The 22,552-nt window shown below is 39.3% G+C and overlaps 1 protein-coding gene across 1 annotated transcript in view; it reads left to right on the top strand.

The window, feature by feature from the left end:
- ELAVL2 (ELAV like RNA binding protein 2) overlaps nt 1-22,552 on the top strand; it is a 141,726-nt gene that overhangs the window by 56,798 nt on the left and 62,376 nt on the right. The window contains exon 2 of the mRNA XM_070376139.1: nt 7,625-7,868. Coding sequence (XP_070232240.1) covers nt 7,640-7,868 — 229 coding nt within the window. The 5' untranslated portion in view covers nt 7,625-7,639. The remainder of the gene's footprint in view (nt 1-7,624; nt 7,869-22,552) is intronic.

The following is a 22,552-nucleotide window of genomic DNA, read 5'->3' as shown; positions in this document are numbered from 1 at the left end:
TGTGGGCGTTGTGAACTAATGTTTGTTGAACGAATGGGTGAATGAACAGAGGGTGAACCTTAAGCAAATCTTTTTCACAGGATCTTTGCTTTCGTGTTGCCCGGCATGGAAGCCTGATACGGACCTAGAATGAAGGGGAGGACTTGGGAGCGACCCCTAAACTCACACTTTACTCTCTCACCTCAAAGCTTTTAATTCTGCCAGCTCTAGAACTACAAAACCTCAGAAATCAGAAAGACTGGCGTCAGAAGGACTCTGTAGGAGCCATAAAGGGCCAAGAGACAGAGAAATGTTCGCATTCGCTGCCAAAGAACATTCTCCCTGTGAGTCCTGCAGCTGTCTGGGGCAGTGTCTCTGGCAGCTCTTGGACCCTTGTTGGCCCCAAGGCGAAAAATCTGAGCTCGACAAGGCTGAAGAATCCATGGAGCTGGAGGCAGCTAAAATGGTATGGGAGTGGGGCGGGGAGTTGACAGGGATTCCAGGATTGAGGATATCCCATGAAATGTAAAGCTGCAAACCTTTATTCCTTTAGGAACCACATAGCAAAGTGAAGGGGTTTAAAGAAAACAAAGAAATGGCTTATTCTTGTAGCCAACATGCCAGTGCCATGATTTGAGTGCTTGGTTGACCCTTCTGTTGTTTTAATTCAACAAAGCCGAAATGTATCCTGAAAATGCCATTTTAGTGATTTGAATGGGAAAGATAAAACATTCTGTAGGCATGGTGTTTGCTAGACAGATGACCCACCTTGCTGCTTACCCAGCTCTCATTTGTGAACTCTAATTATTCACTTCGCTGATTATTTCGAGAGCTTTAGCTCCTTGCCTTGAGTTCCTCAAAGGAACATGCCTTTTGGCCATAGCTGCTGCCTTTTTTTTGTGGTGGGTTCTGCTCTTAAACTAGAGATACTGTTTCCTTTCTCCTTGTGACTTGGCCTTTAGAGAGGTTTGATGTCGTCTGAGGAAAAGCTTTGCACTATACTGATGCTGCCCTGGTTCTGTGTTAGTCAAGAACCCTCTTCCTGTAAATGAATATCCAAGGTCACTCCATCCAAGCCAGACCATTTGAGTATGAGATACTTATCCTTGCCTCTAGCTGTGATTCTTTTTAGAGATCTTACCTTTTGTTTGCTTGTTATGTTTTCTAGTCTCTATCAGTTAAAAAACCCTTTGTGATCTGTAACTTAATCCCGATGTATTTTTTAGGTACTTTTGAGTTAAAATTTAGTGTTTTTTCACTTCTACCTGTACTTCTGCTGGTTTGTTTGAAGTTAGACCCAGGTTCCAGACGCCACAGCTCGATGACGCTGTTGGCCAGAGGCTTGGAACACATTTGTACCATGTTTTTGGATTTGTCTTGGTTTCTGGCTTTTTTGTAGTGGTCAGGTAGCCATAGCAGGCTCTTGAAATGACAGTATACAACTGATCACTCAAAAGATAGTTTCCTTTGTTGTGCCATTTAACAAGAATTTAGATTTTAATGGGTGAGGATGGCTAATGCAATACGCCAAAAAAATGAAAATATGGTTTCATAATTATCTGTGGTTCGAAATACCTGAAGTGAGATAGAAAAACAAGCTACCAAGTTTGCATATTATTTACAGAGGTGATTGCCCTTTCATGCTCGAGTTTTGTTTTTGTTTCCTAAAGGAACTGCTCTTGACCTTAAGTATATTTTTGATTGCTTAGTATGTACAAATCCCGGAGCTGGATATGGAATAGGTGTGACTTGGGGGCCTTCCTGGCAGATAGAACTGTACAGGCAAAGCCAGAAGAAGGTATGGTCTTCAGTGTACTGTGACTGCATGGAGGACAAGGAGCAGTTCATATTTTTAGATGCTTGACTAAGTAGCCTGGTGAAAGCAGTTGTCAAGGATCTCAGATGTCTGTAGACTCTTCATATTAGCTGTTTGCACTTTATTTGCTAGGCAGTGGAGAACTATTGAGAGTTTAGGAAAGTCTGTTGGAAATAGTGTAACGTGTGAATGAGGATGATGAGGGAAGGTTTGGGAGGCTGTAATTTGGTGGTCCAGATAAGAGATGAGGGCTCAGATCAGGATGGTCTACGTCTCAGTGGACTGGCTGGTGCAGATAGATAGTCCTCATGAGAATTGTGCAGTAGGCTTTTCTGTGACTTTAAACCACACAGATCTGATCCCTGAATCAAGTGGGTTCTAGGTCTTGGAAACTTTTTTCCCCCTAGCAGATGGTGTACTTAATGAGAATTCTCAGACTGTCTTGATTAGCTGTCTGTCTTGTTTGGTGGCTGTCTGAAGGAGGTTTGAAAATAGGAAAGAAGCTAATTAGTTTTCAGAATTTTTTTATTAGGAAGTTTGGAAAATAGGGACTTTGCTTTTTTTCTTCATATGACCAGGAAGCTGTTAGTCCTAGCTGTGAGCAAACAGTAGCATTGGTTTCCCCAAATCCATTATTGCAAGAAACTTAAGATATTAAAGTATACAGAGGGCCATTTAAGTAAAAACCAGGGTGGGGGGCAGGAATTCATTTAAAAAGTCTTTTTGGAAATTTGAAAGTAAACTAGGAATGAAAACATAAAGGCCACTTCTTCCCCTGCCCTCCACCCCACCCTTTAAAATCCATGTTCCCACCAAGCTGACACCTCGAGGATCTTTATCTCTCAGAACCAGGGAAAGTTTAGAATAGTCTAGGTTGATCTATGCCCAAGTGTCTTTTCATAAATGATTTCATGAAGAATGACAGGAGAAAAAGTAGTCTTAGTTGGCACAATTGATGTCTAAATTAAGAGGGGAACATACATTGAAACACTTTCTTTAAGCTTTAAAATTAATGGTTCTATGTTGCTGGAATATGGCCTTTTATTTTGCTTCCAAAGAGTTTCAGAGCCAGTAGAATCTATAAATAGTGCACAGCCTGGTTGTCTGTGGTAGACTGAGTAGAGCAGAATTGCCTGTCCTTAAGTGAAGGGGAAGTAGCTTTACATTTTTAGTAACTGAATTGTTGGCCAGCATAAAGGTAAGGGCCATGTGAGCAACTTATTTATAACTTCCCATAAAGGTATGTGTCTGCCTCAAGCAGAGAAACTGTCTGGGGTGCTTGAAATGTAAAAGTGCAGTAGAATCATTTTCCATACACAGCCTTCCTAGCTAGTTGGTGCAATAAAGTGATTGTTCGCCTCCCTGGGGCTTTCAGAAAGAGGGGTGTCAATAGATTAGCTCGTTAGCGTCCACTTCCTGTGGAATGGAAGGGATGAGGCCATTAAATTTGAATCTGTGGTTTTCTGTAGTGACGAATGTTTAGATATTAACTCCTCAGGGTATGGAGGACATGCATTTAAGCTTGATTTAACCTGTTGGGCGTGGTCCTCCTAAATGGTCTACCTGTGTAGCCTAACCGCAATTAGATTCTTATCAAAATATCGATACTTCATGGCTATGAAAGCATCTTATTTTTTCACAGGTTCAGTTCAACTATAAGTAGTGCTTTTTCTTTTTGTAAAATAAAGAACATACAATCAGACCGAATTCCCTGGTAACAGTGGGAGAAGGGAAGAAGAGTAAAACATTTTTATGGCATCCCTTAAAGAGTATGGTAAACCCTTTAGGTAGATGCCAGAATATGGAATCCATCGTCACATGTTACAAATTTCATCACATATGCATCAGGGGTAAATCATGTGCAGCCAGGTTTAACTCTAAGGATGAAATTTTTATAATCATAAATATGCAAGTAAAAGACCTTTTCAGCCCTCGTCTGTTGCTTATTTATTTTCATAGACCGAGTTTTTCTGAATATTATGTTGACCATTAAAGTAGCTGCATATATGGCTAAAATGTAAACTTTGGTTTCTTTGCCAATTTTGTGACTCTGTTTAGTATTGGAGCAAGTTGTATTAAGTGGTAAATGGCCCATTAACCATATTGGAGTCCTCATAGCAGCTCTTATTTCAAATTGTGCTGGCTTTACAATTTACATATTAAAAAATGTTCACTTGATTTTGTTCAGGGACAAAGCTGACATCCTATATAAACATTACTCCAAACAGTCCTGTTTATTGGTCCAATTATTTCAATTGAAAGATGCTGGTTTACTGCATCTTAGTGTATGTGAAGGGAACTTCCCTGGTGGCTCAGATGGTAAAGCATGAACTATTCTCAGCAAAACTGTTAGAGATCCTTTGACTGTAGTGGCAGAATAACCTCACAGGGTTTCAATTCACTTTTAATTTTAAGCTCCAGGATTAAGGATCATTTATAGTATAATGTAACAGTGTGGGCAAATATAGCTTTTCTTAATGCCCTTCTGATATTTGGGGGAAAGAATGTTTTTATGCAAGGCATTCACTAATGAATTACATGACTGCCTTTTCTCACTGTAAATATAATTTCATTCACATTTCCTCCCTTCTCCCACATCCTTAAGAGATAGGACAGCATGCAGTGTTTTGCTTCATTTTATTATGAAAAAAAATTTTTTTTAAGATGTGGTTTAAGGTAGTGCTTTAGGATAGATGCCAAGGTAACTAGTTAATACTGTTTTAAAATCAGGCTCTTAATTAAAAATGCTTAATTTGTGCAAGAAAACTACATGTTAAAATGAATTTGGAAAGATTAGATTGGAATTGCCTCAAATTCAATTAAGCCACACTGCATGGACGTGCTGGGAATATCAATACAATCACTGTAAATTTTGTACAAACTGATTTGTTGCATTATCTTGCTCATCTAACATACGGTACTTTTTGTGTCCATATTGCAGACGGCAACTCCAAACTAACATGGCAGTCAGACTGTGTGATGTGGCTTCTCTGCTTAGAAGTGGTTCGTGGGCAGCAGAGCCTTGGACCGGGGTCTGTGGGATTTTTCTTAAATTCTGTAGGCTACTTTTTTTTAGCATGTTGCAGGAGTGCTGAGGCCATACCAAACACTTGAACTTTTCATTTGGCATACGAATTATTCTTACATTTAACCTATTGCGGTATGGCCATCATTAGGATGTAAAGCACATTGCAATTTTAGTGGTATATGTAGTATCAGAACCTGCTTTTGTATGTAACTTTTATTATCTTAATTAGGATTTAGTGCAGCCTCAAAAGAGTGACAAGCTTTTTTAAAAACAAAAAACAAAAGTTTTGGTATGGTCTGAATACTAAGTTACCATAATTTTTTCATTCTGTTTACTATGTATTTTTTTGGTTACTAAATTTTGAAGTTATTTACAATTCCTGATGCTTAAAAAAATGTCAAAATTGTAAATCTGGCTGAAAATTATTTGCCCAGTAACTGTTGAAAGAGTTTGCATTCTGTGAACAGTTGTGTTGAGCCTATCAATGGAATATGCATTATTTGTAAAATATAGCACATTAGTATCATTTTATTCTGAGCAGATGGTCCTATAGCTGAGAGATGCTGTAATTTTCAGCGCACACAGCCTACTGCAGCTGTTCACTTGAATGTTGGCTTAGGAGCTCATTCTTGCCACCTGAGCATGGAAATAAATGTGCAATTAAGTGAGGAGTGTTTGTTGTCCCTGCTAAATCCTGCTAATTTCAGTCAATGAACATTTTATATTTCAAATGCCATCCCAGTGAGCTTTAGTCCGAATCTTGTATTTGGGTCTCATGTAGTCTCCACATATACCCTAAGTTTTTGATTAGTGATTTGTTTTAATTGGCCTTGGCCACTCTCATCTTGCAGATCATTGTTTTCCTGACTGCTGGACAAAGGTTAATCTCACATACATTTTCCTGTGGAAAGAGTGACCCTGGGCTAATATTCTATAAACTGGAACGGTTATGCTTTATTAGCAAATCTGAAACCTCCTTTCGCAGTTTCAGATAAATTGGTTAATTATAATAAAATGCATACCTTGAATTGCTTCCGGTTGTTTTTTTTCCCCCAATACAGATTTCCAAAGGTTTCTTTATTTCTCTTCACCTCCCTAAAGTATTCTCTGAAAATACATACTTGAGATAGGTAGTTTCTAGCTTGCAGAGTAAAGAACCCATTTCTTTTGAAAAGGAAATGAAGTTTTGGAAGGGGTTATAGTTGGTTTGACATTTCATAGATAGGCTGGATTTTTGTCTCCTGTTTTTTATCCTGACAGCACGGCTCTTGTCCAGTCTGACCAGTCTCAATCTGTTCAGTTGACCAGTCGCAATCTACCCTGTGCTGCCTTCTTTTATAAACATCTCTTGGCAGTAGAGTTCTTCCTGTTTGCTTATCCATGGTTATGCCCTTTTATTTTTCTTAGGCAATATGCTTTTTAAAAGATATTTTTCCCCCTCTTTTCTTGTAACAGCCTTTGCCTCTACTTTGCTTTTTAAAAAAATTTTTTAAATTTTACCTCAAATTCTTTGCCTTTTTATATGTTAAACCTTCCCTAAAACTAGCATCCTATCAATTCAGGATTGTCAGTTTTGTAGTTCTTTGTGGAACTGAAAGATGGATGGAATATGAAGGGTAATCCTTTCAGTGCTGCTTGGATTTTTGGATTCCCCCACAATATTGGGTTCTAAAGTAGATTGTTTTTGGAAAATGGTTTTAGAGAATTTGGGGCTGTGGTTTGTAACTCTTGCTCAAAGAGCACAGAATTGCTTTTTAGGAAACTAGATCTAAATTTGCTTAGTAAGAGATTTTTAAAGTAGCCTGAACAATTTGAGGCCATTTTCCCCAACTGCTGTTTATTCTGTATTTGGAGTTTATAGAAGATACCTTATCACTTGTGTTTTCAACAGGCTTAGGTGCTCAAATGAAAATTCCTTGGGCTGGTCTGTTTGCAAAAGTTGACGCATTTGCATTGTTGTTCTGGTGAACTAGATAGGTTTTTTTGTTTTTGTTTTTCCTTTTAAAGTCCGAGTCAAGGCAAAATATCACTTGGCATTGTTTGGGGGATTTTATTTTGATGCTGTGGATCATCTGCCTTGTTGGTGATCTTTAGCTGCCAAGGTTGACAAGAATGGCCTGTTAGATTCACAGGGTACACTAAGTACTCAGCTTATTCCCCAGGTTATCCTGCAAACCCTAACATAAGACATTTGCTATTTTCTTATTTCTTACCAATGATAGAGGTATGAGATATTGTCAATTAAAAACATTTTCAATATGTAACCAAAACAGTACATGTTGACAAATTTATAATTTTTCAAAGTGCTCTTGCTCCTTGATTTTAATTAATGGATGTCTGTCAGTTTCGGAATAAACTCCTAGGCTAACTAAATATCTCTGCAAAGTTAGGGTTCTTTTTTTTTTTTAACTTTGTTTCTGGTAGCATGTTAAACACTTTTATTTTCTGGTATTTTTAGTCAGGATTTAATTCTGTGCCCTTTGCTACTAAATTTCCTCAACTCTGTGGACACAGCAGGTGAGTAAGGATTGTGAATAGACCCAGAATGGGGTTCTAGAGAATGTTAAAGATGTAAATTGTGCTTTCGTGCATGTGTGGAATATGTATGTGAAAAATACAGCTGTGATCTTAAATAGCTTAATGTGAAGTAAAAGTTAGCATAGGTGTTGTACTTTTTGAAGCTTTGTTGTAATTTCAGCAGGACGACTTGTGTTTAGTGACAAGCGTTTAAATTTTTGGATGGAATCTCTAATAGTTTGTGAAATATGAATTCTGACATGTCTTGTTTTCTCTGTTTTTAGCAGGTAATTGCTGCCATGGAAACACAACTGTCTAATGGGCCAACTTGCAATAACACAGCCAACGGTCCAACCACCATAAACAATAACTGCTCGTCACCAGTTGACTCCGGGAACACAGAGGACAGCAAGACCAACTTAATAGTCAACTACCTTCCTCAGAACATGACACAGGAGGAACTAAAGAGTCTTTTTGGGAGCATCGGTGAGATAGAGTCCTGTAAGCTTGTAAGAGACAAAATAACAGGTATGCAGTTTTAGATAAGGTTCCTCACATGTAAATGATTATGTTTCACGGTGTGAGAAAATTAAGTTTACTGCTTGTAAATCATTCAGTGCTAGAATTGTACACATCTAGATTTTCTCTCTCTGTTCTCTGGCTACATCAGCACTATGAAACTTTAAGTTTTAGATAGTTTTAAGTTTTTCTTTCAAAGCATAAAATATTTTTATGAGCAGTATATATTTAACTAGACTTTTATATAATCTGAACTATACAATAACATTTTTGAAAATGTTTCAAAGTTGTACGTGTATCTGGAACAGCAAGCATCATGTTAACCTTTAGTTTTGAGCTTGCATGGTTTAACATTTCAACAATGAAATAAGGGGAGAATTGTGTTTAGCAGAGGAAAATGACCTTAAAATGTCCTTTTTCCTTAAGTCTCTGTAGTTCTGCTTATATATGACCAAGTAAATGGTAATACTGACATTGTCAGTGTATAAATACTTGTACAGATACAATTTGAGTATGGCAAGATCTTAGCTTCTGTCTGTTAACAAGGAAAGGAAAAAGTGGTATCTGAGTGCTCCTTTTAAAAGATAAGAATGAAAGGATGAGTAATTTGGGTTTTAATAACAGCACATTTTGAACATTAGGTAGTAGAAAGTCTCTTTAGTATTTTGGAGGATTTGACTAAACTTTTAGAATAAAGCAAAACCTAAGTAAGTGTTTTTGACCATAGATGGGTTGATAGAGGAATTGTTTGCAGACACTGAAAACGGATGAAATGTAGACAGACTGTAGCTTTTTCATGTTAAATATGAATGATGGTCATATCAGATGGTTTATCACCAGAATATTAAACTGAATATTTGAAATAAGCAGTTTGAGAAGCTGGACCAAGAATTTGAACTTTGACTGATCATGTGATCTTGGACATTTCAGCTGTTGGCTTCAGCTTCAGGTTTCCTTGGTAAAATGAGTTAGAAGGCAGAGGAAGGGGTCCCTAGCTAATTTCTGGAGTCAACTGTGACTTTTTGTGGGATGGTACCTTTAGCTGTTCTTTTATCAAGAGAGAAGGGCTTATTGTCTCCAAAGTGACTTGGAGCTGTTAACCTGGGCTTGGCCTTGTGGTCATATTTACTTGAGATGCAGATTGAGGTTCACAAAAAGAATTTATTCATTAAAATCAAGTGAAAACCAAGTAAGACTTGTTTATCATCAATCCATAATTATATTTGAACTAATTATATTATTTAGATGTTCACCATGATAATCAGGAAGGTTTGTTTTTTGTTTTTGAATATTGATAATCAAATGGATAATATTTTTCCACTGCCCCCCAAATCAGTGTGAGCAGTATACATAAAATTTGTTTTTTAAAAAAAAAGTTATTGAAAAGTTGGGAAAAATAGAGAACAAAGACTTTTTATTAACATGTGTCTGTCCTGATACTGAATTTTATGTTTTTAGCAAAACAGCATCTTTTTATGTGTGCATTTTATAGCCGCTTTGACATAAATGTGATAAGTGGTGTTAAGGTTTTAATATAAATGATGAGATTTCTGGTTTGATTGCTTAGTTATCTTATTTAAAAAATGATGCTTGAATTGGTTGTAAAGGTCACGTTTTTTGTTACGATAGATGAAAGCAGTAAACAAATCATACATCCAGTCGTTCAGTCATGCATTGAATTAGGCATTTTCCCACAGGAAACACCTCACAGATTTTCATCTCTTACCTCTGGTCAGTCTTGAATTATCTTACTCTCTGTTAACCTTTTGCTAGAGCTGTTATGTGGCAAAGTTGGATAAATGTGATTTCTTTGTCTTCATGCCCTTAGCTTCTCTGGCTCTGTTTGGAGGGTGGTGATAATAGAACCACAGTGCCGAGTAATATGAAGTAGTGCATGGTTAGGTACTTAGGTGCTGCCAAAGCATGTTAATACTTGGTGTTCATTTCCTTCACTTCCGCACCCCTTGACCTTTTCGTGGAGAGCTGGATAATGAAGGTTTGCATCCTAGTAAAATTCTGTTTAAAATCTCTCACAAGCAAACCGAGTACCCAAGTAAAAGAATAGTAAGCACCAAAGATCAAAAGCTGTTTTTGCTAAGCTTAGTTCCATGAGATTTAGTCATAAGTACTCCTCAAAACAAGTGAACAAGTGTTCCACTAACAGACAAGTTTGAGAAAAACTGCACTCCATAGTTCACTGCTTAAGAACCATACTGCAGATAATTTATATAAAAAATTATGTTAAAATCCTGCAGTAAAGAAACCAGTTTGATCTACTGTTCCACCCATCTTATTTAATCATAGAACTCTGGGGAGGGGGTGCTATCTCCACGACCCTAGAATTCCATTGAACGTGTTACTTTGGAAGTATTTGCTAACTAGTTATCAGACAATCTGTAATTCTGCCATAAAACCTGTTCACATCAATAAAATATGAACATGTTTCATGAAGTGAACATCCATGATAATGAAAGAGTTGAGTAGACCCATTAGAATACTGAGGACCTCTTCTGTTAACCCTGTTTTGACTCGGACCGCTAACATCTTATTCTTGGTATGGGTTAAATCAGCGTTCAGAAGGTTCTGACTCCTTTAGCTTCAAACATGGTTACTTTAGATTTTTTTGTAGTTGTGTTACTCTGAGTTTCTTAGTAAATACTTATATTGAACAAAATAGTACATAGATTTCTGAAACTGGGTTTAGAATTGTTACACTTGGCAAAGTGGGCATATCTTCTGAAGAAACTACTGTTAACATATCTCTGAAAAGGTTTTGAAAAAATCTGTGGGGATTTGAACCCCACTCTGGTATTTAGCATTAGTCATCTTGAGCAGTTTTTCAGTATATGCTTTTACAGTCGGGGCAGAGTTTTTCAGTCACTCTAATTATCCAACTTACTCTATTTCCTGGGGTAGCTAGTGGGCCAGCTCCTGCTATCTAATTTTGTAGGAGCATTTAGTTGATTGGGTTATAAGAAAACTGGGATCACTCTGTGCGAAGAAAATTTAAATCCCCCTCCCCCCACTTTTCACTTATGTTAAGTCTTTATTTAAATAATGCTAAAATTAGGAAACTCTTATCTTAACTACAAAATACCTAGTTAGGAAAGTGTGTGCCTCTTTCCTAAGTCCTAAAAGTATATAATTTTTAGGTTGTGTCAGTGTTAGCAGATTAATCCACTATTTTGAAAATATGAGGATTAGGGAACTACATTAAAAAACATCTTCGGTTTCAAATACAGTAATCTTCTCACTGGTCGAGATGCTGTTTATCACGTCGTTTGTCAGGCCCTTGCTTTGGGCTCATGCCAGCTCTGTGCTCTACCCTGTTTCCCATCTATAGGCATTAAATACGAGACGCTTCCGCTGTTTGTACAGCATGGCTGACGTCGCTTGGTCCCTCTGGGTTCTCAAATGCACTTCAGAGTCCTTGACACCTGCTGATGCTGCATTCTAGAGGAGTGAAATGGATTTTGTGATGCAAGGAGTGAATAATAGAGCGTTGGAACTGGAAAAACCCTCGAGGTGACCTTAGCCAACTCCCTCACTGACCAGAGATGAGAGGCCTAGGTTTGCTGACATGTCGAGTTCAAGATTACATGTCCATTAAGTGGCAGAGCAGGGACCCTAATTCTGGTTTTCTCATTCTTTCTGAGCATGTCTCCTCCTTGCCTTGTTGTTGGAGGGCCAGAGCTCTTCAAAACCTAAGCATAGGGCCAGCAGTTGAATTTCTAGTGAAACACATAACTTTTCTAGGATCACACAGGGGCATCATCTGGTGAGTGGTGAGTCTTCCACAAAAGGAGAATGGAAGACTTTTGAGGGTCAAGGACTGAGGGATACCTAACAACACGATCATCCATGCTTCTCTAGAAACTTTATAATCCCTGATTGTCAGTTTAGGTAGTCTAGCCCAGTGACTGCACGACCCAAGTCTGGCTGCACATCTTTACCTGAGGGAATTTTTAAAAATAAAGACTTTGGAGGCCTTGAAAATCTGTTGTCAAGAAGGCTCTCTCAGTGATTTGATGGGGCAGTCAATTCAGTATTTAAAGTCTGGTCAGTAGAATACCTGCTTTGGAGTCACTTGGGATGACTGTCAGAAATGCAAGTTCCAGGGCCCTGCCCAGACCTACTTAGGGAATCGGTCTTTTCAGGGAGGGCCTGAAATGTGGGAATTACCTGGGAGTTACGGACTTCTTTTTCCTGAACATTTTGCAGGAGATGATAGAGCCAGGGATATCCAGGTTTATCTTATTTCTGGCTGGAAGTGGGTGGGACAGGTGGGTATGATTGCAATGCCCAACTGTATGGCAAACTTAAGTGTCAGATGCTGTTCCCTCTCCAACTTTTGATCTCTTGGGTTTCAGGACTAGAAACATTGAGTGTAGAAGTCACTGGGCTGTGTCTTTACTGAACACCCGACCTGTCCCTAGAAGAGTGTATGTGTGTGTGTGTAGGTATGTATGTGTGCACGTGTGTGTCTGTAAGTGTGTAATCAGTTTTTAAAACTCTAGGGTAGTTTGTTCTGTGGCTGTTAACTTTGCCTTCCAAAAGAGGAGGTAAGAGAATTACAGTTGAAGACCTTAGGAAATGAGTGTTGCTGTTTCACATCTTAATGTGATAGCTTCACTCTTAACCTAGGAATTGTTGAGGTGGGTCCTGTGCTGACCCCATAAGCTGCCAATTAGAAGCTTTCAGACAAAAGGAAAAAACAAAAGGCCAAAACAGACATAAAGAAATACAAATTACAGGGGCCCAGAAGAGGGGCTTTGCAGATGTAGATTATCTCTGGACAGGCAGTGCCTTGGATAGGAACACAGACCTCTTTTTTTCCTCCCTTCCTGAGATCCCATGTGGTGAAGTCTCATACAAAACATGAGGGATGTTAGCTAGGTTTAACTTATGTCTTTGTTGCTTCCTGAGAACTTCAAAGTTAGTTTTTAATGCTGGTTTATTTTATGAGGATTATATGATTTTCAAACTTTATTTTGACAGCATGGTATTTTCTCCTCTTTTTAAAAGCAATCTTAGCTCCTCAGGATTGAAAGAGATAAGTGGTATTTTATTAGTCTAATGCATAACTTCAAATTTAATAGCTTTTTTTTTTTTTTTAACTGTGATGAAGTCAGTCACAGTGAGCCCAAGGCGGTGATGAACATTAATTTGAGAAATGTGGTTTTGTGCATCAGTTGTAGTCTTTAGGTCAGCTGATAGTTGTTAGGTATTCATAGTATCGAGAGGTTAAGAATCCTGATTCTTGTAGACAAGTGGTTGAAAAGAGCAGGATGGTTGAGTGAGTTGGTGGGTGATGGTAGTTTAATAAATACCTCATTTTTGCTGACTCTGGGTGTATTTAGTTAGAAATTTGGCACAAAGGCTGGGCTTATGCCCAGGTGTTCACAAAACAAGAAAGCTTGGCAGCACAGGGTAAATGCATTGCTGCCGAGTATATTAACTGTGGAATATAATACGTTTGAATATGTCCATCTTTAGGTTTTAGTGGCTAAATTTGTATAAAATGAAATTCATATAAAATAAGATGAAATTTATTTTTTCATGGTATTGAAGAAACTATCAATGTGCTGTTGAAGAAACTATTTATTAGTATATCTTAAAATTACTTTTCTGTGTACCCTTGTTTCTTCCAAAAGTCATGACTAATCAGTCATTTCAAAAATCTGATGTTGCAAATTGAGCTTTTTATAAAGTTTCAGGGGAAAACTATAAAATTTATTCTTTTAGCTTTGTTTTTCCACTCAGACCTTTAACTTGGTGTTTTGTAGAATAATTTTCAAAGTGTCAGTATTGATTATAGGATTTAAGAAACTAAATACATCGATTTTTAAATTTTAATTTTTTATTCATTGTCAGGGAGAAAAAACTTTTTCTGTACCCTCTTAATTTGCAAGCCCCCAATTACTGAACCTAACAAAAGACAGGTTACACAGTGTTATATGTCCACTGTATCTCAATAAAATCAGGGAGAAAAGGGCTTACCAGAAGTGGCAATATGGTTTTTACTAATATTTCACATGCATTGGAAGTTCACAGAAAAGAACTGAAACAAAGAAGTGACTAGTCTCTGGGGCTTGTATGCCATTTTAATAAAACAGAGGGGATTTGGGTTCTGAGAGTGGATAAACTGCAGGTAATGACCAAGAAGATATATAGGGGAACCTAATGGAAGATGAGAACGGTTTTAGCAGGGTTTATTTATGCAGCTTCAACTTGGTGCTGGTTCTCCATCTCCATTGGTAAGAGTGGCTCTCCTTTTCCTGGTAGAGGAGAGGGGAACACTTTCACAAGGGAAGTTTATAACCTGTTTTTAGGCAGAAAAAGCTAGGGGAGAGAAGAGTATCTGTTGATTCTTAATTGCCTTTAACTCAAAATAATCCTTGTGCCTATAAGTTTGGGGTGAAGGGACAGGGCATATTCTGACTCTCTCCACTATGAAATAAGTTTAATTCTCAGCAAACTGCGACAGCAGTTTCTTCTGATTGTTGCTGTTGTTCAGTCGCTACGTTGTGTTGACTCCTTGCGATCCTATGGACTGCAGGGCGCCAGGCTTCCCTGGCCTGCACTGTCTCCTAGAGTTTGTTCAACTCATGTCCACTGAGTCGGTGACACCGTCCAGCCATCTCATCCTCTGTCACCCCCTTCTCCTTCTGCCTTCAGTCTTCCCCAGCAGCAGGGTCTTTTCCAATTTTCGAATGTGGGGACAGGACATATTCTAACTCTCTTCATTATGAAATAAGACTAACTCTCAGCAAACTGAAATAGAAAAGTTTCTTCTTCTGATAGTCTGTGGTAATGAAACCTTTAAATGACTAGTTTCTGAAAGGAAAAACATCTGTTGTGAGGATATGGACAAGTTTGGAAGAGAACCATTCTCAATTAATTTGTAAATTATCTGTATTTTTGTTTCTTTCTTTTCTTGATGGTGATCTTTGTATTGCTTTGTTTTATTCCATGAGGAAAAAAAAAAATGAAGTGTATTGTAACTCCCAAGAACAGGTTACCTAGTTTCTCGGCAGCTTTTGAGGAGCTTCCCTGGTGGCTCAGATGGTAAAGTCTGCCTGCAGGGTCAGAGACCTGGGTTTGATCTTTAGGTCAGGAGGATTATCTGGAGGAGGAAATGGCAACCCACTCCAGTATTCTTTCCTGGAGAATCCCACGGACAGAGGAGCCTGGTGGGCTAACAGCCCATGGGGTCACATAGAGTCAGACACAATCGAGTGACGAACTCTTTCACTTTCTTTCACTTTACTGTGAACACGAGATGGAACCTGTTGGTTAAATAAAGTTGAGTTTTGACTTTATACTTTTTTAGTCCTTGTTGCCCCTGAGACTTGCCTGTTTTGCCAGTAGATTAGGAACATAGTGTTTTAGTGCCCTTGACTTTTTCCCTTAATTAGTTTGATACAAAACACAAACTTTGTTAATGTATTCAGATGTAAGTATACAGTTGAAATTCTTCTGTGAGCATTTCTTCTGTTATGTGAACGCCCTTAGTGTTCTTCGGACTTTTCCATGATGTTTCTTCTAGTTTTTGTCTACTTGTACTTTGGAAAAAGTATACATACACACATCTGTACCTCAAGTGATGTAAAATAGAAACCATTTTCAATTATTACTTAGTAGCTGTCATCATAATGATGGAAAACGTAGATGAGAAAAAAGATGGTGAACGAAATGGGAGAATATACAGAACAAATTCTGACCCAGGAATCCCTCCTCTGTTTTAATCTATAGAATGTTAAAATCCTGTTTTTCTGGAATGCAGTTGATTTATCCATCTGTTTTTCCTACGATGGTTTTTTCTGTTATACTACCTTATCTATTGCACTACCTTATCTATTGCACCTGCCCTTGCTTTTTTACCTTTCTAAATTACGAGTACAGCAGAGTGTTTTTATTTTGCACCTGTTGAAGCATTTTAAGTATTTCTTGAACAGAATAGTAGATGATTGAAACTAAAGCTGTGCTTCAGCATACACCTCCTTCCTCTGTGCTTGTTTTAAGGTACTTGCTTTCGCTTGAGTCCACTGCTGCTACGGGATTTTGAGAGCTGAGGAAACCATGAGTGTCTTTTTACAACTAAAAGCGCTAACTTTAAAAAATACTTTCTGACATTTTACTTGTGAGTGTCTTTTGATCTGTCGGGCCTGTGCAGTGGCTCGGTTAGCATGTTTTACTTTAAAAAAAAAAATAGTAATTTTTTGGCTGTGCTGCCTGGCTTGCAGGATCTTAGTTCCCTGACCAGGGGTTGAACCTGGGCTGTGGCAGTGAAAGCCTCCTAACCACTGGACTGCCAGGGAATTCCTTAGCGTGTTTTACTTATTAATGTATCTGGTTTTGCTTCTTAAAGTATCAGAATGTCAATATTTTGACATCATTGGATATCCCTTTATTGCTGATGGTATCTTCATACATTTTTTGAGGGACTTTAAGCTGCATTGGCAGCTCCTCCCAAGTATTATGAAGAGATGGAGTCTCATTTAAAACTACCTTTTTTGTGTTTAACTACCCAGTAATCTCTTATATCACCTTAGGTAATTGAAGGGTCATAGCAGAGGCCACGGTCTAGGACCTGCTGTCCTCCCTGTTGGAGGACCTCTGCCCATCCCAGAGGGTCTTAGGCGCAGCCTCCCTTGTCCAGTGCAGTCCTGTGACTCAGCCTGGACCAGCCCTGAGCCAGAGCACAGAGTAAGTCTGTTCAACCAGAAGAACCATTAGGGCTTCCCTATTTTTCAGATCAGCTGTGATCCACTCCTAGCATGCTCTGCCCATACTGACGAAGATCATTTGTTTGGAATCCAAACAGTTGAATATGGTGCCCTGAAGCCCAGAGCCCCTGGGGTAGGCTGAGTGTGAAGAGGGGACACAGCCATCTCAACCTCTTAGGGCTCAGGAGACTGCTTGGTCACTTCAAAAGAAGAGGGGAGAAGTTGGGGTTTAAACTGTGCTGTTAAGCGTTCCTTCCCATCTTTCCATGAAAGGGACTTTGAATGCAGTGGTAATAGGATTTACCAAACTCTTGTGTATACCAGGGTTGTTATTAGCTTAACTTGGGATCAGGTTGTTGGGATTAACAAAGAAATGAGACAAAATGCTTGCTATCTTCAACTCCCTTGCTAGGGAGATGGGCTAAGGAGCACAGATTTTCGATGTTTTAGCCTAGAAAGAACATGTTGCATTTACGTTCAAATAAAGGCCTGGCCATTTCCTTGTGTTGTAGTGTTGAATTATTTGACTCTGAACTTGTTTCTTCCAATAAAGTGCCTTTCTCTCTCTCCCCAGTCCCTTATTCATTCAGTTAGAAGACAATTGCAGATGTTTTTTTCCTCCAGGCAAACTGTTTGAAAAAAAAAAAAAAATCAAATCTTTGATTTTTCTCATGATGTGGAAAGTTCGCAAAACATTTTCTCTTCTTTGCTTTCTAGATGACTTGACCAACAGAATTGATTTTCTAGGGATGGGACAAAGTGGGACTAGGAAGTACAAGTCAGGACTTGGGAGCCCAGAAAGATGATTAATGACATTACACCAGCTTCTGTGAACTGGAGCACTGGAGTGTAGAGTTATTGCTCTGTGTGGTATTGTGTAACTGTTATTCAGAATGAATTAGCTTGACTTAAAATATGAAGGTACTCTCAGCCAAGCTTCCCCAGTGGACTGTTAACTGGCCTGGAAGGTCAGCACGTTGTTAAATTGAGCCATGAGGTATCAGATGAAAACTAACTGAGGCTTGTTTTCACTGTTACTGATAGCTTCTTCCTTAAGATTAATACCCCTTTAATATAAATCATAAATACCAGTACTATATATTCTGATTTCATCAAGTAAGATTTTGAAGAAGAGAAATGAAGGGATCTGTGTGTTTGGATGTTAAGAAGCCCAGTGTTCCTGTAGTGTTAGGAGATCAGAGGACTTAGGGAAAAAAAATTGCTGTCCCTTGATTTTCTTTTGTTGAAATAGTCATTGAAAATATTTAAAGCATTGCCTTATTCAGTCATCACAGACTTTACAGATTCCAGTTTGTGTAAATGGGGGGTGGCGATTTCCATGAGGGCATGGTTAACTTAGCAGATGCAATTTTACATCTTGTTTTCCTTTTTTTGTTAAATCCTTATGCATATTGTGAATTAGAGTTTATTTTTAGCTCTTAATGAGTTCTTTCCTCATCATTGTACTTTTTGTTGAAACTCTGTTTTCTACATAACACTTTGATTTTGAAGGGGGAGTTTATATAGCTCACAAGTCCTGTATCTATCCCCAGTCTCCACTCCAGTTCAACTAGAATTTGTATTTTTTCATTTGCAGTAATAGATCTGGTTATCTGTTACTTTGTAGAGTAAGTGTGGTGATGCCATTGACTCTTCACCACCTGTTTGACCTTTGCAATTTATCCTGAGAAAGTTAGATTTAAAGGAGGCATAGCTGCTTGTAAACAGATAAACCAGAATTATTTCATTGTATTCAAGGTCACTGGAGCCTGAAGGAGCAATTTTATTTCTTTATATTTTGATGCTTTACATTCAATCTTAAGGAGTCACTGGGTCATTAACACAGTAGCTTCCAAGATACTGTGTTCTGAATCCTTCTTCCTGACCCTGGTGCTTGTCTCTGAGAGCTTTTTTCATACCACTAAAATGAATTACACTTTGCTTTCAGTCCACTTGAATAAAATGTACCTAAATAGGCTGGTTATGGTGTGTCAAATCAGTTGACTTCTCTCTTCCTGTAAAATAAAGGTGCTTTCCTAAATGATCTGAAGTCTTACCTAGCCTTGATTTCTGTGACCTTTCTCCTTTGTGAACAGAACTGCAAAGTTAACTCTTCAGCATAGTGCGGAGGGATTCTGACATGTATGGTGCAGAATCATTCTGCTTCTCAGGCAGAATGATTTGGGATCTAACATTTAAGCTCAAGATATTTAACTAGGGTGGTTTTTTTTTTTTTTAACTCTTAGTATTCCAGGGCATTTCTTTCAGGGGTGAATTCCCTTCTTTCATGTTATAATCAGGTTAAAATACAGAATTGTCAATATTGATTTGTTACTGTGTTTTTTGTTAATGCATTTCTTTTTGTAAGTGCTGGAAATTGGAAGCCTTTGCAGAAAGGCATGATGGCGTATCATTGTTCAGTGCATTAATGTCCCCCAATTCCATATTTGGGGACATTAAAAACAGACCTAATGAGCTCTTAAAAATCGGAATGTGAGATCCTCTGAGGTCAGGTTCGCTGATCTTACTTGAGATTTTAGTTTCCTGAGTGTTTACTGAAAACAGCATATGTGGACATAGCCATCGGGGGAAGGAGGGCATCTAATATTCTTCCTGGTTGGTAGGGCTGGGCAGAGACTTTTAAGAGCCCCTCTCCCTTTGTGGTGGGGCAGTGGTGAGATACTGCCGATGGACTTAGTTTCGTGTATACAGTTCTTTTTTTTTTTTTTTTTTTTTAGGCAAATCAATAGGGACAGAAAGAAGAGGAGTGGTTGACTGGGGCTGGCCACGTCGGGCCAGAGAGAGGAATGGGCTATGGTTGCCACTACATGCTGCATTCCCCTTTAGGGTGATGAAAATAGTCGAAATGTAGGTTGTGATGATGAGTGCACAAGTCTGAGAATATTCTAAAAACCCACACATTGTACGCTTTCAATAGGTTAATTTTATGGTATGTCAACTATATCTCAATAAAGGTGTTAATTTTTTTTTATTAAAGGAAATGTATACAGTTCTTAGGTAGTTTTGGTTAGGTGAAAACGAACATCTGAGAGGGAAAGTGAAAGGAAAGTGAAGTCGCTCAGTCGTGTCCGACTCTTGGCGACCCCGTGGACTGTAGCCCACCACGCTCCTCTGTCCATGGGATTTTCCAGGCAAGAGTACTGGAGTGGGCTGCCATTTCCTTCTCCAGAGGATCTTCCTGGCCCAGGGACCGAACCCAGGTCTCCTGCATTGTAAGCAAGACGCTTTACCGTCTGAGCTGGCTTATCTGCTTCTTAAGACCAAATTCTGCCATAGGTTCAGGCATCAAGCTAGCTGGCTCTAATTGACTGATAAATTACTTTGCAAGCTTGATGGAAGTGCTAGTTCTCTGTTCTTTTTTGAGGTGCTTCCAACACACCTTTTATGAAGTGCTCACTTGTGGCTGACAGCATTCCAGGGGTGGACATCTGTGTCCTCTGTTTGCATCATGCAAAAAGAAATCCTTCTGAACAAGGCTGAATCGAGGACTGTGTCATATTCAGCTTCTGTCCAGAAGTGCACGAGTGAAAGACCCCTTGGATTCTCGTGTCCTGTTGATACAAGACCGGATAGTGTCTCTAAACTAGTTGAACACATCTGGAATACCTTTGATTTGACTGAGACCGCCATTTCTAATGCTCAGTACACTAATTAACAAATAAGTAGCTTAAGGAACAAAGATGCTTTTTGACATTCATTATTGTAATTAGCAGAGAATTGGTTGTTGACTTAGCTACAGATGGTAGATAGTCTTGTAACTAGGCACTTTTGGAGGTTTCTCCTTACTTGTGTTGGACGAACATAACATCACATTGATTCATGACAAATTAAAGAAAAATTTAACTGCAGTGAAATCTACATACCATAAAGTTGACCATGTTGACCATTTTAAGTATATACCTCTGTGGCATTAAATACATTCACAGTGTTGTGCAGCCATCACCACTGTTTCTAGAACTGGTTAATCATTCTGACCTGAAACTCTGTGCCCATTAAACATAACTCCCCACGCTATCTCCCTTAGCCCTTGGCAACCACTGTTGTACTTTTTATCTCTCTGAGTTTGTCTGTTCTGGGTAAAGCAGTGAAATTGTTTGGTATTTGTTATTCCAGGGCTTCCCAGGTGGCGAAGTGGTAAAGGATCTGTCTACCAGTGCAGGAGACATGAGAGAGATGGGTTCGATCTCTGGGTTGGGAAGATCCCCTGGAGTAGGAAATGGCAACCCACTCCAGTATTCTTCCTGGAGAGTCCCATGAACAGAGGAGCCTGGCGGGCTACAGTGCGTGTGGTCACAAAGAGTCAGACACAGCTGAGCACACGAGCAGAACATTATACCAACGTGTTTTTTGGGGTTTTTTTTGGTCGTGTCATGCAGCATGTGGGATTTTACTTCCCTGACCAGGGATCAAACCCCTGCCCCTTGCATTGGAGGTGCAGCGTGTTAACCACTGAGCCTCCAAGAAAGTCCCCCAAAGTGTTTTAAAAGTAAATTATAGCAATTGTTTTAAGAGGTACTAAATTTTTGTCTTGGGCCATGGGGTTTTTTTGCATATTTTATTTCCTTTTATTTCAGTGTGCCTTCAGGCACCAACCCCTCCTTTTGAAATATTTTTTTGTTTTCAAACTTGGTTCTTGCCACTTTCCCCATAAAAGGGGTGTCCAGGAAGAAAAGAGTGAATTTGTACACTGTTTCGGCAGATGGCCTGCTACTTGCAGGGACTTCATCTCACCCCCTTGCAGTGGTCCAGCCTGGTTCGGGCTTGTTTTCTTCTTTGGACGTTGTCTCCAAGCTCCATGGCTTATCGGCAGACCACCTGGAGGAAGGGGTGGTGGCACACACAGAAGAATCAGGAAAGAGAAGCAAAGCAGCTCTGTGCCCCAGCAAGCCCTCTTTGCCTTCATACTCATCTACTTCCCCTTCTCCTGGAGGGGCATGTCCTCCAGGGACGATCGCCTGTGTGAGGTCCTGGGACGACACGGGGCAGTGGCCTCAGGCTTCTTTCTCTTTCTCTTGCTTCATCCCCTCTTCTGCTGAGAACCTGAAGGCAGTCTTGGCAGAAAGCTGTTGCTCAATAGAAGGAGCCAAAGAGGAAAAAGTAGACTTTCTCTTCTATAGTTGTAGCTTGACCTTCTGTTTTTCCTCCTTCTCTAGCACTCCTTTTGCCCATCCCATCCCACCTCCCCTAAAACAAACAAACACACACACACACACACCAAAAAAAAAAAATCCAGCGAGGGAGATCCCTTTTAGACCACTGGAACAATTGCTGTAGTAAAGGAAGCCTTAAGCATCTTCCTGCTGCACCTTTGGGTGACAGATGCTGATGTAGGTTGAATGTAGAGGCAGGTGTTCTGTGGCCTATTTCCACCTTTACATTATTTCAGATTCTGTGTTACTGAATAGAGCAGTCTTCCTTTAAAATTTTAGGTCCCATTTCTTGGCCTCTTGCCTTGTCTATTGGCATCTGCCAAATGCCTGCTTGGCTACAGGAACATCATTCCACACTTGGTGACTGTATTTATTTTCAAATGCTGGCTATTGACAACTCAAGAGCAATTCCACCAGTTGAAACTTAGCAGAAAGCTTCCCCTGTGGTGGAGATGTTAATAATTTTTTAAAGGTCGTCCTTCTTATGGTTTAGGGTCTGAACTGCAGCTTCATACAGGCTTCTCCACACTATGTCCTTTGTGGGGAGCTTCCGAAGGTCTCTTTTTGCCGTAGGGAAGAGCAACTTCTGGAGCTGGAAGGTCTTGTCAGGTGTTGGTGGTGAAGGTGACTCACGTCAGCAGCTTTTGTTAACTGAGAACGCTGGCGCACTGGAGAACACCAGCCAGAGTTGAGTACTTGATTTCAAGGCGGTGGCTGTGTCTCGTAAGAGATCCTGAGTCACAACATATTCTGCTAATCTAACTTCTTACTTTATTGGCACCTTGTTTTTCAG

Source organism: Bos mutus, chromosome 8 (genome assembly GCF_027580195.1).
Source record: "Bos mutus isolate GX-2022 chromosome 8, NWIPB_WYAK_1.1, whole genome shotgun sequence".
Taxonomy (NCBI): Eukaryota; Metazoa; Chordata; class Mammalia; order Artiodactyla; family Bovidae; genus Bos; species Bos mutus.
This window is presented reverse-complemented; position numbering and strand designations above follow the sequence as displayed.